General features: G+C 36.7%; 1 protein-coding gene across 2 annotated transcripts in view; it reads right to left on the bottom strand.

Annotated features, from left to right (window-relative positions):
* The window catches only part of hbs1l (HBS1-like translational GTPase), a 43,970-nt gene extending 27,986 nt beyond the window's left edge, over window positions 1–15,984 (bottom strand). The window contains exons 1-5 of one of the 2 annotated variants that reach the window (XM_088625285.1): window positions 15,692–15,984; window positions 15,101–15,166; window positions 13,606–13,740; window positions 13,273–13,467; window positions 8,957–12,239 (exon numbers count right to left, since the gene is read on the bottom strand). In XM_088625285.1, the coding sequence (XP_088481411.1) occupies window positions 10,873–12,239; window positions 13,273–13,467; window positions 13,606–13,740; window positions 15,101–15,166; window positions 15,692–15,734 (1,806 nt within the window). In that variant the 5' untranslated portion in view covers window positions 15,735–15,984 and the 3' untranslated portion in view covers window positions 8,957–10,872. Of the gene's footprint in view, window positions 1–8,956; window positions 12,240–13,272; window positions 13,468–13,605; window positions 13,741–15,100; window positions 15,167–15,691 lie in introns of those variants that run through there. The other variant, XM_088625283.1, reaches the window with a different exon arrangement.
* Between the last annotated feature and the right edge of the window lie 1,923 nt (window positions 15,985–17,907).

Here is a 17,907-nt window from a genome sequence, read left to right as displayed (position 1 = left end):
TTGTGCATGTTTTTTAAATTAACTTTGCAACATTTTAACAATCTACAGGTGCAAAGGCTGAGATTGCATGCAGCAAAACCCAAGATACGAGCTTATCACACAAAAAATGCACTGCAAATGCCTGCACTAAAAATTTGTTCTTATAAAAGGAATCAGAAACTCATTACAGAGTATTCTGAAACAAGAATCGGAAAGCACTGAGATACTTTTTATAATACGGTTTTACAGAAATGACTTGTTCACGTCAAAAACGTTGAGAGGAAATAAGACATTCAAATCAAGCTTTTTTTTATCATGAAAATCTAAAGATTTTTATTACTCGCAGAAAAAACAATTTCATGCTAAAACATAAATCTTAGGACACTGCGACTATAGCTACTTTAAACACCTGTCTTCAGTGCTACGAAAGTAAATCAAGTAATTTGACATTGAAGCTACTGCTTCACAGCTGGTGAGAACACAAAAATAGTCATCTTAGAAGCCAGGGTATTGCACATTTTCTTCATGTGCCAAAATGAGTAAATTTACCCAGCACACATTTGTGAGTATAGGGCATCCCAGCAGAAAAGGGGCTTTCCTTAAATTCTCTGAGGTGACTTAACCAAAGTACAGCTCACCCCTAGACAATTCAAAACAATATGATTGAAGTGATAAGAGCAGTTGTGCCAAAGCTTCATTAATATTCTTTATTTGAATAAATGCTCTCTACAGTATGATGATTTACTATAAGAAAACAATCATTCTACACTTGTACTGTGCACTACATGTAATTCATTTAAGGCAAGCTTCTTCACAAATAAAACCTGAAAACCAAATTGCATCAACACAGTTAAGAAAAGGACAGCCATAGACATTCATTCTCACCCCAAAAAGTTACATTTTTAGAGAAAAATGGAAGAAAAAAAATTAACTGAACTTCTTACATGGGTGCCTCAGAAGCTGAGCATAGGAGATGCGTTTGAAATCCCATGCACATTTTATGTAGCCACCATGAAAGAACTGACACACTTAGGGTAAAGGGTTCTTAAGATGTTCCCTGGCTCTATGCTATTTCAAGCTAACCCTAAAATGTTTTTAATCCCAATTAATAAATGTGCAGCATTGCCCTTTTAACCAAGTTTAGTATGATAAGTTATAATATGCCTACTGAAAGCAATTTTAAAGGCACATTTAGTACTCTTCCATACCATCCATGTGACAATCATAGATGTGTGCCAAGAAACATATGTATTCAAGCCTGCAAGTGCAAGGGGTAGGAGTTCGGGAGTTTTAATCACATTTCCCTGCCAATGCTCAGTGAAAGAGAGAGAAAAAAAGCACTGAAGATACTGCTGCCTGGAACATCACAATTTGGAGTGGAAATTTATCCACAGACACTAGATTTACTGCCCACTGACAGGCAGCACTTAAGATAAACCGTGGCCTTGTCATCCATGCTTAAGGACATGGAAATGATCACCCGAGAGAACTACTTCATGGCAGCGCCACCGAACACAATGGGGCACCATGGAAGACCCATAAAGAATATTGCTGTGACCCATCTGTCACTATGCAATGCAGATGTCGCTACAGCTGCAACTTCATAACTCAACCTTACTAGGTCGTGCCACACACAACTTAAGATATTGATTTGCATGAAAATATCCTGTACACTGACATTTCCAAAATGTGTCACAGTTGTGTAATGGTGTGGGGGTAATGAATGTCAGCTTAAGGAGTCAGTTTGTTGTCAACTGTAATGCCTCTGCACATTCCATTGTGTTCTAATGACTGGTAGACTGTACCAGTATGTTAAGTACAATGAATGTACCTTTATGTTAAGTGAAGTGTCCACCAATCATAACACACTTCAGGCTACTGAAACAACACCACAAATAAAGTTCTTGTCAAATACACAAAGGATGGAAACTAAAACATATACTGGGGTACTTAGGGGTATACCCAAGTTTAGTCATTCTAACGTTTATGTGGAAACCCAGGTTGAGTTCTTAAAGTGTTTCAGTGTTTGTTTTTCAACCAAGGCAAACCTTCACACAAATGAATCCTACTTGCATGTATTTTTCTTTTTGCGAGTGAGAATATTTTATTCTAAAGGGTTGAGCTGTATGCGTTGGATCCAGTTGTGCTCCTGGAAGGCAGGTGAGCTTGCAGGTTTTCTTTCTAGATCAGGTCTTTTACAACACAAATCAGTTTATTTTAGGCTGCTAGATTGCTCCAGTTAAGCCAATCCCAGCTATTTGGTTATTGGTGACAACCAGAGGACCTGCAGACAAGCCTTCTCTCCAGGACTGGGACAGGCACACTGGAATGGGGCAATGATTACGAATTCTCAGCTGCTATTGCTGTAGTAGCAGCTTGTACAAACTCGGAGAGCTCCTCACAAATCAGTCCTACACAAATGGAAGTTCGGATCATTTATTGGTGACTTTGAGTATTTTTTCAGTGAAGTCTGTGACCTGCTATTCCTAGGAATTAAATGGCTTTAATTTTAACTGATTATTGCTACCATTAAAATAAAAACTGTTGTCTTCTCTACCTGCTATTATTTTTTAGAATACAAATTTAAAGTACTTAGACCACTATTTTCTGTTTTAAATTAATGCATCATTAAATTGACAGTGTAATTTAAGAATCTGAAAGCCCTATTCTTAAAGTGCCTTCAGCGTGGTTAGGATGTATAAAATTTTCACCTTCTGAATGCTTATTAAATTTCCTTTTTTATTATGAGTCACCAAAAGTCAGATCATACCAATGTAATGAAAATAACTGAAGGTAATACTACATTAGTTTTACCATATAAGCAGTTTCTCCACATATTTTTACTATAAACCAGAAGAACAGTAGAGCAGTAAAATGTGTATCTTCCCTCACCTGCGGAAAGACTGCAGCTACGTGTTTGAGTGCCGTTTCACCATTTTTTCAGGTAAAGGGTGATATATAAGAACTGAAAAAAAAGTCAGCTTCAACAACAATGCTGGGGAAAATTGTTTTAAATTCAAATAACTTAAAACATCATTTTCATAGACAGTCACTTAGGAAAACTGCACTGGACCTAAAGATTAGCAAACACTGAGAAAAGCATACATGGATGCTTGCAGACCTGAGAACAGTAGCTAAGAAATGCAAATCCCTTAAGGGCCTCAGAATCAATCAGTGTAAAACAGTGGGCAAACATGCTTTGATCAGACTGGATTATTATTGAGATCCACTGTAGAAGATTAAGACTATATTGAAAAGTGAAGCCGCACATGTTTTGCTCATGTTTCATGTTCATCATGCAATGGTCATGGAAAAGAAAATCAGAACACATACCAGTTTTAAGAATGACCTCAGTTTAATAGCTATTAAATAGGCTGGCATTATTTCAACTGTGATCAATTCAGATCTTGTGTTTAACCCCTGAAAGGCATGGCATATTAAAATATTCATAGATTTCTTGGGGAATATTTATTGACTTCAGGTTTTCTTAAATTTAGTTTTATTTATTATAGGGTATATTAAATACATTCTATATAAATGTATTTCTCACAGTCATTACATCAAATGGTGGGAAACAAAGCAGTCTGGTGTTATATTGTGGTAAGCTGTACTTATCATTTGTGAGATAATGGGAATGAGTAATGCTTTTTTCTATCCAGTGCATTTGAACACTGCCCAGTGCCTAACGTTCTTTAGCTAAAGTGACTCAAAGTGTGTCACTTTGTTGTTCAACTGCACAGGACCTCAGACATAATTTTGCCCTTTTTGAAAAATGTGAACTTCCTAAACCCTGGACCTGTAACTGGAGAGTTGTGGGTTCAGATCCCATGAGCATGATACGTACTGCTGCTGCACCCTTGAACAACGTGCTTTTCTCTGTATAAATGGGTACAAATGTAAACTGCCTTAAAATAAAAGCATCAGACAAAATAATAATAAAAGAGCATAACTCAACACTTAGGGGATGCAAATAACACTTCATAAATCCATAACGAACAAGCTTTTCTAAAAATGGCAATCTTGTGACTTGTTAAATATAAATACAATATTTTGTACAGAACAGTCATTCATCCTGTAGCTTGTTCTATTACACTACGGGCTACAAAAAAAGAGGATTTATGCTAACAATACATGATGGAATAGAAAGACTTCATGTGGAGTTTTGTATACAACTTCACCATGTTACAGAAGGAATGTTTGTACCTTGGTTTAAAAAACAGTGACCAGGTTAATTTCCTGGCTTTAATAGAATGTCACAAATGCGATTTAAAGCCACTTCAACTCTTTAGCCTTCAACAGGAGAAACTCAAGTTGACTGAAGTACACATAAAATGCTGACGTACAAACTTAACCAAGAAGACCACTTTAGGACGAACAGTCCAGAGGACATGAACTGAAACTGACTAAAGATGGGCACTTCCTTTTACAAATAAAGGGCTTCTGAAACAAACTTTCTAGTGATGTTATAATCAATTTTTTTTCAAAAAACAAAACTTGCCCCAGCCCTCCAGAAATTCCTCAGAGGCAGCTACGATTGAAGTATCGTGCCATGAGGACTTGGCCACGTCAGCAGGACCCCTCCATACCTCCACTATCCCCACTATCCCCCTCACTCCGACTCCAGCTCCATGGGTCCAAGCAGTGCAGAGCTTCATGTAAATAATGTCACAAACGGACATACAGTAGATGCCAGGGGAGGGAATGTGGAGCTTCTGTCCAATGTGCAGCCCGGCTAAAGCATTCACAAGGGACTAGAGACAATAAGGACTTTGGATGTTGAATTTACAGTCCCAACTACTGTATAACATTCAAATCTGTATTCTATGTGGCAACAGCTGCTTCTACCCAAAAATAACAGGTGAAGCTGATTTCCTAGGATACTTCAAGACATGCATGAATGAGAACATCAGATCTATAAGCTTATCAACTGAGAAAGACAGGCATAAAGATTTCTACTGGTAAACATTCTTAAGACATACTTAAAGAACTACATTTTGTTTTAGTAACAAAAATATTTGTTTTCTTAGTTATCAGTAATAATCCCTCATTTTGGCCAGTGTCATTTAAGTGTTCACCTTAACAAATCTTTATTCTACACGCTACTTGCAATTCAGGTAACCACAATCAAAGAACACTTGTACGCAGACCACTCCAGTAAAAACAAAGTCTCTCAGGTGGTTTCATTACTAATTTCTATAGTGCAAATGATAATAAGGTGTGTCCGAACCACAAACGTGTTTCAGGAAGCACTCATGTACAGCATCAGAAGACCAAGGAAAAAATTTAGCTAATGTGTATAAAAAGAGAAAAGTTCTTTCAGCTTCTCCACCATTTAAATCTTTTTTTGAACATATGGCAGCCATGCAATAAAAGATAAAGAATTACTTTTAAAAAGGCATTAGTATATAATAGATGCAGTGTAAGAAATTCTATTAAGAATTATACTATTATAGAAATACTATTAAGAATTAGACTTAATAGAAAATGGTACAGACAAAATGCCCATATCTGAAACGCTTATGTACTAAGAACATACAATTCGTTTAACTATATTCAAGGTAATTTAACAGAATTTTACTGATCACATATTACTTTCGTAGGTTAGTGCTTTAGTTAATACAAGAAGTATAATGCCAGTGTACAGGTGTGCAATCTACAAATGTACACTGCATGAACATGCAAACAATATATTAACATAAAAATATTGACACCTTTTCTCAAAATAGGAACTCGCCTTCAATTGACTTTCTTTAAAAAATTTTAATCAATGAGCAATAAATCCTACTGCTGTCTTCCACCAGGCACTTGTACAGGGAATGCAAGGAAGAAATAACCCTTCTTTGTATTAGGAACCAGTGGCTTGGAAGCTGTGTATAAACAATGCCTTGCAAAAGTGTTCAGATCCCACATGTGCTATCCCATTTGCTAAAATTACAAAATAGTGCCCATACATTTTGTGAAAATTAATATAACATACATTCAGGGATTGTTCAAACTTACTGTAAGTTCAAATAAATGTCAGCAAAAACTAAAGAGAAAAAATAAATGTTGATTGCATAAGTATTCCAACCCTTGAACTCACTATTTGGTAAAAGCATCATTGTTAGCAATTACAGCTACAATTCTTTATAGGTCTTTATCACCTTTTTATAACAGTTTGGTGCAATTTGTGTCCTTTAATTCTGACAGATTCGCTCAAGTTTTCCCCGCTTGCAAGGGAATTACAGACGAAACAGGTTTTCCTCTATTATTTGCCTATACTTTGCTCTGCCAATTTTACCTTTAGACTAACAAGCATTACAGTCCCTGCAGAGGAGCAGAATTCCCATAGCATGATGCTACCATCTCCATGCTGGACTATAGAGATGGTTTTGACTCAGAGATGTGCTGTTGGGTCTGCAAAGAACTTAACACTTGACATTTTGACCAAAACTTTCCAGTTTGGTCTCACCTGACCACAATGACTTTTTCTATATTTTTTGCAAAATCAATCAAGTGCTTTGTTGCAAACTCGACACGGAATACCAGATGGGTTTTTCTCTCTCTATACAGGCAAGCTTTGTGGAGGGACCTGGATATTATTGGCTCATGTGCATTTTTTCTTTTCAATCACTGAACTCTAACTTTAACAAAGTTCTCATTTGCCTTACAATGGATTTCCTCACCATTTTCATCCTGGCCTGGCTGCTTGGAGGGACAACCTGATCTAAGCAGTGACTGGGTGGTACGATGCACCTTCCATTTCTTGATGACTGAGCAGACTGTGCCCACAGGGATATTCAGAGACTTGAGTTTTTTTTACACTTCTCCTGATATGTGCCTTTCAATGACATTAACCCTGACTTGCTTTGAAATCTCCTTAGTCTTCATGGTTGAGTTTTTCCTTGAAATTCACTACCTAACCAAGAAACTTCATAAAGACAGGTGTTTTTATTTTTAAATCACAAGAACTGCTATTATTGCACAGCTACTCAACTAACTGTGTTACTCATTAACTATTTTTTTCACTTAAATAATAATGTTTGAACACGTATGCAATCATGATGATTCCTTTTCTTTCATATTATTGAATTTATTTTTGTTTTATGATTCAAATATGTGGAGTAGATTGTGTATATAACGAATGTTAATTGCTACTTCAAAGTGTCACGGCTGCAAGCTTTGAAACACCAAAATGTGAAAACTGCGCAAGAGTTATATCGAATACATTTGCAAAGAACTGTATAAAAATATACTGTTCTGCCTTTAGTCATTAAAAACAAAGTTACTAAATGGGAGTACTTCTGAGCTCCCAAATAAAAGCCAGGGCTAACTCTTAAGATAACAGTGCTCAACATATTGAATGTAAATACACTTACGATGAGAAGAAGAGAAAACCTTTATTGTGTTAAAAAAACTGAAATGCCTCAAACTCCATGAATTAGGATTATTCTTCAGCTGCTCCTGAGCAGTTAATGGCAGTTAATGCACACTGCTGTTCCTACAGTGTTATATCACTTTTAAGGTTAATACAACAGTGGGAGTACAAGATTGTGTAGGATCATGTGACAATGACAGCTAAAACTACACAACCCACATTCAGGAAAGGAACAGTTGCAGGACATAAGGAATAATAGCAATCAACAGTCATTTAAATGTATATGAAATTCTGTACAACCTTTACATCAATTGAATGACCACGTCTGCAGCTATAGGTATCCTACATAGTTTATTACTTCCAAAACAGTTGTGGTGTCCATCAAAGATCTCACAATTAAATGCCTTCCTGTCTTTTTCCTAAAACTGCAATAAATTTGCTTTAATTAATCACTGAAGCCTTGAAATATCACAATAGACTAATTTGTCTGTGACGCTAAACAACAGTACAGTAGTCCTTTGCACATGTAGTATAACCATTCTGAACTATGGCAAATCATGATGTTTTTACTGATAAAAATGATAAATACATGTAAAGTGTGTGTCCATGTAAGACAACACACTTGAAAATAATCTGCAAGACAAAACGTAATTGAATATACCAAACCCTGGAGTGCTTCACTTTTTCCTATGTAGGTGGTGTTAAAAAAATAATCGGGTGGTGCAGAGAACACTGCAATGCTGACATATTTTCTGTGAACTTCACCACTTCCTGTTAAAGCCCACACATTTCGGTATCATGCAGAGATTCAATTAGCTATGTTGACTTTTGGACCTTATGCATAAAATATGGCCTAGGAATTTGGAGCACACCCAAACGGTGGTCAAAGATGAAGATGATGAAAATTGCACAACTTGATATTTCAGATGCATTTAATTCAGTTTTTGCATCTTTAAAAATTGTCCAGGAAAGTACAGAATTAAACATAAGCTACATAGTGTAAATACCATAATGTAAGGTAACAATGTGTTAAATTCAGATACTTCATTTTGATCCACAACCATGTCTATATTTAAAGTCAGACTTGCACCTTTTTGTTCTAAGATTTTTCTCAAAAAGTTATTTCAAAGTTCTCCTTATCGCATGCTGGACAGCCTATTTGCATTTTTAGTATTACTCATGTGTCCAAAGTGCATGTTCAGCCTACCTTAGGAGAGCAGAAAGGACTACAGATTTAAAATGAATTAATTAAGCAATTATCTTAAACAACTGAAGCACAAGATAATAACACACCGTGCCCTTCAATGCATGCATTAGAAAAAGAAGCACACAAATCACTGGATAATCGGCGACATGTCTGGACAATGATAAAAACAAAACCCTCTCTGCAAAAGAAAGATATAGCTCCTGCTTCTGAATCACACTTCACTACTGCCTCACTTAACCTGAAATCAGTGTGGCCTATTTAGAAACCAGCAGTAAAATAACACAGGTCAAATAATGGCACCGTACAACACAAACTGTGAAGAATAAAAAAAATTGGTCAACGTGAGATTTCTATCACCATTACATGGGTATGAGAGCTGCAAAATACACCTTCACACATTGGAAGTAAACAAGTCTGGCTTCAAAATTTATTTCAATGTTTTCTCTCAGGCTTTGTTACATCAAACAAAAATGTACAGCACACACCTCAAAATCCCCAAAATTCAAAACCCATACATTCCTTAAAAAAAATTATGTGCTTAAAATGTATGTACATTTCTAGAAACGTTTGAAAAGACACTTTTAATGGAAAAAAAAGACTAAATAGTTTAATCAATTTTTTTTCTTAAAAGAACATAACTTTAACACATGTAAAAGAGCTATATACAAAAATACTTTTTTTCCTCTTTATGTTGTGATGAAAGAATGGTACAATATTTACATGACAAACCTCATTAAAATAAATTTAGAATCCTGTAATACATTGCTTTGGGCTTTTATGTATGGGAAACACTCCAGGTGTCCCTGAACTCTTCACAACTTAAATGCCTCGGCTCATAGTGGTAAACCAAAATTGTGCGTCAACTGTTCATTATTTCCAATATGCACCTGTCTCGTGTGTCCTCTTTCTTTTAAGCTCTGCGAAATGTGGTATGCATTTTTTTAACTTGCCAACAATTCTTTAGAACATAAAGAATATTTTAATGCTTCTGCTAATGTATGAACCATGTATCATTTAAAAAATGTATTAGATAAAACTTTCCTCATCCTACAGAAGCAATTTCTACCATCCTATCCATCCAAAAGATTGTTGTCACTTCAACTTAAACAGGTAAATTTGACAGTTCACATAAAACCAAGACTGGCAAATGCAGACTATACCCTCCCAGGCAAGCATTTGAAAGTGTAGAACTAGATTTTAGTTTTAGAACCAGGTGAAGTTTTAGAACCAACAGTGACTGATATTTAACTTGTGCCATTCTTTTCCAAATGATTTTTCACATTGATAATGAATGATCATTAAAATATCTTAATACTATAATGAGCAATATTTTACATTGAATATGTGTTCATGCAAAAGCCTCTGCTTTCCCTAAATCATGCCACTAAAACTAGAAGCTGCTGAGAAAGTAAGGGATCTTAATGTTGTCCTAAGATCCCTTCAATTTTACACACATTTTTAGTTTCTGGAATCCAATTAAGGGTTGTGTTGATGGATATACAATCCCAAACATATAATGGAAAATCTCAGCTACTAGATACAGCACCACTCATTAACTTAGAAATGAATACCAATATGTCCTTGTGGCTATGGCACAATAGTAATGGAACATCAGCTTATTCCCTGAATTTACCTCAGACAGCGTGCAGTGTTCTGCTCCAATTGGTTTACTAATATGAGGGATTCATATGTCACATGTCACATTACATTATCAAACTACTTTGTATCCAACATTCAGAGTGATGAAACATAATACTGAAGAGTGCAAAAAAACAGTGTATCTTCTCAATATCTTAACTATATATTTGCTGCTATAATTTACCATAACTGTCAAAAAAGGCAACAGCATCCTACTTTAAACCTTGTTGGTCTAGTTAAAAGTTCAGATAAACCGTATTTGAAGACTAAACTTACAGAACGAAATACATGGTTTTATATGTTAAAAGAAAGGGACTGCCACTTTCAAATTATAATTAAGAAGTGACAAACTGCACTCCTGTCAAATTAATGTTTACTGATTTGTAGTATCAAAAATGTAAATTTAAGAAACTAGGAAATGTCCTGAGATTCGTCTAAATTCTCAATGTTCGTTGAGGCACAATCTGAAAGCAACTAGTACAAACTCATAAAACATAGCTGAATTACTTCAAGTATTACAAAAATATTGTATAATTTTTAGATTTAAAAACATAAGAATGTTGATAAATCATTGGAATAAAACAATAATTTGTTTAAAATTTTTTTAACATTCCCTGAAATGGAATGTTTCAACTAAAAGGGCAATCCATTAAGTTCATATACAAAATGTAACTAAGTATCCACATTTGAGTTAATCTCGCATAAAAGCCTTCTTCTGATTAGCTTTTACAACGTCATCTGGAGAAGGTGTTTGAAAATCAAAAGGAATTATATCAAACAAAGGTCCCTGGACTTTCCTTTTCACTGATTTCATCTGTTTGCTGTATAAGAAGGCTCTATGGGTGCAGACTGTTTTTTTCCTTAAGTTCTTACAAGGGAACTGAGCAGACAAAGTCAAAGCAAATACTGAAGGTTCGGCAAACACAGAAGACTTGGAGCCTCGCCAAAGCTGAGTCTTGTAAGAAATCGACAAATATTTGTCCTCAAAGCATGTTAGCTTCCCATCTTTTAATTTTGTTGATGAAATAGCTGCCAAGCTGGATTCAGGTGGTTGCTGGATGAGCACACTCAAATCTATATTCATGTCTTGTGCAGAAATAGGCTGTAATATAAGCACTTTTGATCTGTTACATGGTAATGGTGATTTCTGTTTACTCAGAACACTGCTGTGGCTCAAGTTATGTTGAGAGACGTTTTCTCCCTTGCATTTTGTCATTTCAGCTGACGTAAGTGAAGACGAAGTTGCCACCTTTGATGCAGAATCCATTGAGATACCATGTTCAGAAGCTAAATGTGACAATGACACATTTCCCCATGACAAAGGTACACTGCTTTCTTCTGGCTTGCTCTGGATATCAGGAAGGGAGTTATAAAGAGTCGGACTGCTGTTTTTATGCTCTTGTATGAGGTCTGCCAAGGAAGGGCTTCCCACATGCTTCACTGTACTGCTGCCACTTCCACTATAAATGTCTAACGGGCTGCTCTGCAGAACAGAGTTGAGGCTGCTGAAAGCCTCAGGCTTGGACTCTTGTATTGCCGAGAGTGATAAACTGCCCAAAGATGTAGAGAGGGGACACTCCCTAGGAAGTGAAGGGTTTAAATCAGCCAGACTACTTACACCACTTAAAGAAGCAGTACTCTGGGAACCTTCAGTTACAGTAGAGACTGAAAAACCACATGGGATGTTCTGCAAGGACGACAGCTTGAACAAGCCAGACTCGCTTCTTTCAGGTGCTACACTAGTGTCTGTTAAGGTCAGATTACTTAAACCTGAACATCCTTGACTTTTCCTCTCATGTTCTGCAATCAGTTGCGACAGACTGATTTTCTCTAAGTTATCTACTGTGAAAGAATTCTTCCTTTGCAAAGGCAGGTTTAGTAGATTACCCTGGCAAGAACTCAAAGCTTCCTCATGGCCAGACTCCACAGTAAGGTTTTTAAAAAGTATGTCGCTTGACTCAACCTGAGGCTGGACTAATAGGTTACTTAGATTTAAACTGGCTGTTGTCTGTCTATTGTTCTTAGAAATTCCAGTATCTGAAGAACAAAATAAGGCTCCTTACCTTACGATAGCCAAAAACATCCAAATTGGATGGAGAGAGTCCACAAAGATGACAATGAGGCAACACGTTTAGGATTGAGCAAAACATGCAAGAAGGAAAAAAAAACAAAAAAGGGCATTTTATTAAAAACATGTCTGACAACATCTGATTCATACTTAAAAATTATTTTTCAAATAAAAAGTGCAGATCTGATGCATGGTAATTCTGCACAGTATGTACAGTATATTGTTTGTGAAGGGTGACTACAAAAACATTCAGCATAAAATAAGAACTATAACAATGGATTTAATCATATAATAAAAGCTAAGTTGTAAGTGTATGTTCATCAGCAGAAGCAGGGAACACTCTGATTATATTACTGTGTTATGTCGTATCAAATTATAGTAAAATGGAGGGAGGAGGTCTATTATGTTTATTCTTGAAAAAGTATATTACAAATGAATTAGCCTAAGTGGTATTTTGAATATTTAACTTTTGTGCAACTAAAATACAAATTACTACACTAAAATGCTTCTGCTAAGATGGTACTGTATTTAGGAAGTCCTGTTAAATTAAAACTCTAAAAGCAATAAGTAATTCTTCTATAGTCTTTGACTACCACTGACGTGTACAACATATCTATTTTAAACCATTTGAGAAAATGAACTTCTCATGTTCTCAAATTAATTCTCAAGTCATTACAGGTAAGTGTTCTTCAATAATGAGGGAATATTATTCAGTGAATAAACAGTTCCTAATTACTATCAATATTTAAACAGGGTTTTAACTACAATACCTCTGTGCAAATATTTAGTTATTCCTGACTTTGTTGGAAACACTGAAGCAACAGTGTTCTGAAATACAATTTAGTGAAAGCCTCAGATAGTAGAAAAAACTTTTTGCTGTCCGCTTATTCAGAATTGCACACACCAACTGCATGACTGAGGGTTTCGAAGTCATGAGAAAATCTAAGGTGTGACGCACGCGCAAAGAAATGTATCTTGCTTGCTGAATAAACAACAGAACGAATTAAGACAATACAAACATACCTCTGTCAGTTTTCACAGCAGACACATTGTCTTGCTGATTTCTTGCTGGTGTGTTCTTGCTTTCCCCAGAAAGCACTAAGTCCAGAGCCTTCTGTGGGTCAAACTGGCAGCTGAGTGCAGCTTCTACCAACACAGGATCAGGGATGGAATCGCCAAGCACTGTTCGCATCTGATCTAGACAGGAGTACAGCTGCCCTGGAAACAAGAAGTGTGTGAGGGAACTGTGCTGATCGCCTTTCATCAACATCAAGAAAATGTTATATGACTTGCAAACTGATAGCGTCATCAAATTAATGTCACATCTGTTAAAATCACTTGAGCTTTGTGTTATACCTTGAGAAAGAGTGTCAAGTTTGTGATGGTTCGGACTGGGAGAGACAGGCATTTCCTCTTCGGCCCCATACTCCTCCTCCAGGGGCTCTGCATAGGCTGCCTGCTTCTCATGTCGGGAATAGATGAACTGGGCAGCTGCAAAACAAGCACACTTGGATATTAAGGGGGGAGACGCACAAAATCTCACTATTATATCATCCAGAATTTGCCGCCTTACGCATGCGCCATCATTTCATCTACAGAAAACTGTGACACAAGAAGTCAAGCTGCCTCATTCCATGGTGGGTGATCGTTTTGTAACTATACTGGCAACAAAAAAATTCAAAACATTAAGACAGTGAACATCAACATACATGAGTCGCCACAATTCAATAGGTTACTTAGCATCCTTACACATGCAAATCATCTGTCCCTTTTCCATATATTGCCTCTTCATTTCTCCCAAAATTCACTAAATTGATTTACTTTGTTGAATGTATTTACTCTCAAGGATACTCTGGACAAATCACACTAGTTGTCCAAAAATGATTTAAAACCTGGCTGAAAGAGCCAAAACGTTTATTTACAAATAACACTAAGCATCTGAAAGTAAAAACTTACTGTGGACAGATAGCTTTAACACAGACATCACACGTTTTAGTAAACAGTGTTTTTTAATGGTGTTCAGCTACAACTGATGCCAACAGGAGTCAAATACCAGACCACTTGCAAACCCACTGCCACATTATTCCATTGTGAATGGATAATCCTACCAGGCAAACACACATTTTAATAAATTGGCTGAGTAACTAGAGAGATGCAAGATATTACAAATGGCTTTGACCAATAAAAGATATAGACATTGCACACTCATCTACGAGCTCAGATGACACATCATCCCAGAATGCTTCTGTTCATTTGTCTTTAGTTAATACAGATAAACCTGCCACACCAAAATATGACTTTATTCAAAACTGTAGTTTCTTGTTAAAGTTAAATAAGTATGCAAAGAAGACACTTGCATGTTTTAATACAATATCATGTGTAGAATCATAAAAATGCAGAATATCCAACTTTTAACAATCCATATTTACTGCCAAGAATTTAAAAAAAGAAAAGTAATAAAAACCCTAAACGTGTGAAACATCACCAAGTCTTACCACAAACAATGTGATTATGTTAAAACTAAACTAATAAGAAATAGTTTCACACTTATCCATGCGCATCCATCATGTGTAGTTCATACTACACAAGATAAAAGCCAATGTTCAAAACATTACAAAACAAAATATGCAGATTTTTCATCCACTTAATTTAGGTTTTATATCGAATCCTTTGATTAGCTTTCAAATTGAAAATAACCAAGTTGCAGAAACGTCCACATCTTCAATGAGGTCCATGTTCAACAAATACAGTGCTTAGACCACTAGAAAACCATCTAATCAAATCGGCAAAATCTTGATTCAGAAAACTTTAGAATTCAAGTTCAGGCACATAAGAAACGCATCCCACAAACCTGTAGCAGGGGAAATGCAGTAGTCATCGTCCACGGACTGCCCATATAGATCATCATCTTCAAAATCTGTGTATACAAAACTGTAGCTGTGAAAATATCTAAGCATGGTACACTATGTATTATCTGTCGTTGCACACTGGTAGGTATTTGCAATGAACAGTTAAGTCTTATGACACAAATTGTGTTAACTACTAAAACCACCTAAACACCAAAACAATTTACATAAAGCTACAGAGGTTCTATAATGTTCAATAATGACTAACGTACAGGGGTGTCCTAAACTATCAGTACTGCTAATTTAAAACGAGGAGGAGGCCAGGATGAATGGGGGAAATGTAAAACCACATGAAGTACATCTTGTTTTGCTTTTTGAAGGAAAGATTCAGTTTCATTTCATTCGCAAATTCGTACACAAAAGCGCTTTTATAGAATAACTACAGCTATTTTTATGTATCCGCTAGCTCGTATGTTGTAAAACTTTCTGACTAAAGCGTTGGCCTGTGCCCAGCCTGTGGAAGGGACACGACAGCACTTCCATTTTCCTGACAAGGGAATATCACAATCTTACAGTCAACTTGGAAGAGCGTCTACCTTCGTCGTAGTTATAGCCCCGGACATTTCTGTGTCGAGACATTTTGGATTCTTTCCCTTCGCCTCTTTATAGGTGGTTAAAGATAAAACCGCACTGTTGGTGATAAATCAGCAATGTAACCGTAGCTGCTTCGTTTCATTTTCCAGCCGCCATGTTTGTTTCCACCGACGTCTCACTGCGCATTCTCCAAGCAAGCGCACTGCAGCGCTCTGCTCCAGCTCCGTTTTTCTGCCTGTGCCGAGTTAACCATTGAGACGCGCCGAAGTGAAATTAAGTTAGTTATTTCAAGCAATAGTCCTACACCTGCTCACCTAAATTGACATGTTACAGTCCATCTTTAGTAAATATTTGGGTCTGTAACACAATGAAAGTGGAATTCTGAATTCAATACTGCTGCGATCATAAACAGAAATATTCCAAACTATTGATCCACTGTACTCCAAAAAGAAAAAGAAAATACTTAAACTGGAAAAGACAAGCATGCTAGCATTTTAAGAAACTTGTTAATTTTCCAAAGATGCAATAGGGCTCTTTCTATTTTGTTCTTACTTTTACTTTCTCATGACATATGTTAGTGGAGGAGGAGGCAAGGGGGTGTCATGTTGTGTAATTTATGAAACCAAACAATCTGTGGCTGAGACTTTTAAGTCATAACAAAAGAGGACAAAGATGCAGGTACAATCTGCCCTTTTAAAATGTGCTAAACACATTGTTATGGCCTGAACAGTTCATGAAGGTTAATAACTGTTTCACCTGCTGTTAACATTTTTACAAGGTTATGACAACAGCAAGCTGCACAAGCTGATCAATCACTTGTCGTAGGGAAAAACATCCTTTTGAAAATGTAGAAGAGACGCATATTTGGGGTTTCCTGCAGGTTACTCGGGCACAGGTTGAGTGTGTTTTGTATTGTCTGACTCAGCTCTTCTTAACCCTTTGTTTGAAAGGGAGCATAAACTCACAATCCAGAGTTTGTGACTATATTCAGCACAGCTAAATTTCTTTCAAACAGCTAAATCCAGTTTGGTTCTCTTCTACAATCTTTGGAAAGTCAGACTGTAATTTTTATTGATTGTTTCAAAGGTGTAATGAAAAATATTAAAAAGCACTTCAAAACACCGGAGACTAAGCTGTTTTACATACAGTACTAACAGGCCAAACATAACTTGGGAAACATGGAAGTGAGAACCATTCAGGATGCAGGTCCTAGTCATCCGTAGTCTCAAAAGTTTAAGACGTGAATTGAAGTAGCTGACAAGGGGAGATCTGGAACAATAACAACTTCTAGTGGTTAAGAGAAGGCTCAATCCAAATAAGTCAGTAAGAACTCTGCTGTGAGTTAACACCAGAAGAGACTGTGGCTGTCAGGGACCAGGGTCACAGACCCTGTAAGGAGTTTGATAATGCAGTTCTTTCTCTGTGATAGCCTCTTCTCTCACGTTCTGGTTTTACTTGAATTACTTACAGTAAGTAAACTGGTATAATATCCATCTTTGGCTTAGGCCAGTAAAAATCATTTAGGTGTGAAATGAGCCCAGCATGTATGATGGGTTAACACTGGTAAAGTAAGCTACCATTAGTATTCCATTCCATTAGTTATAATTTAAGTGGCTCAAACCCTATATACTGATTACATACCCGTTAACTTAAAGAGATGTTTTGTACATCGTCATGGCAGGTAGCATTGATGTCTCATAGCCCTAGTCTGGCCTAAGGTGTGACTGTGTCTCTAGATTTTAAAATGAGTTCTCTCCAGGTGCTCTGGTTTGCTCCCAACTTCTAAAGAAGTGCTGCCTAGGTATTATTGGCTGTGCTAAATTTCCGCTTTCTCCATGGTTCTGCAATGGACTCAGGTCCCGTCCAGCGGAAGGCAACTCATGTGCTCTCGGTCCTACCTGGATCCTACCTGGATCCCTCCATCAAAGCTGTGCTTTGTTGTCTTGTTAAACAGCTTCTGGGATAGACTCCAGTCTCCAGTCTCCTGTCCTCTCATCGGGATAAGCAGCTTTCAGGTAATGGATGGTTCTCAAAGTGAAACTAAAATATTGTTCATTCAAAGCTTTACACCCTTGTAGCACAGAAGATCGTCAATATGAAGAACATGGCATGGCAAAAATTTTAGCACACATTCCAGACATCTGATAAATCGCATGACATACAGTAGTTAAATTATTTAATTTCAGTGAACAGTCAACATGTAGCAGGAGACCTTCCT

Source organism: Lepisosteus platostomus, chromosome 3 (genome assembly GCF_059453375.1).
Source record: "Lepisosteus platostomus isolate fLepPlt1 chromosome 3, fLepPlt1.hap1, whole genome shotgun sequence".
NCBI lineage: Eukaryota > Metazoa > Chordata > Actinopteri > Semionotiformes > Lepisosteidae > Lepisosteus > Lepisosteus platostomus.
The sequence above is the reverse complement of the archived record's forward strand: the minus strand, read 5'-3'. Positions and strand labels throughout refer to the sequence as shown.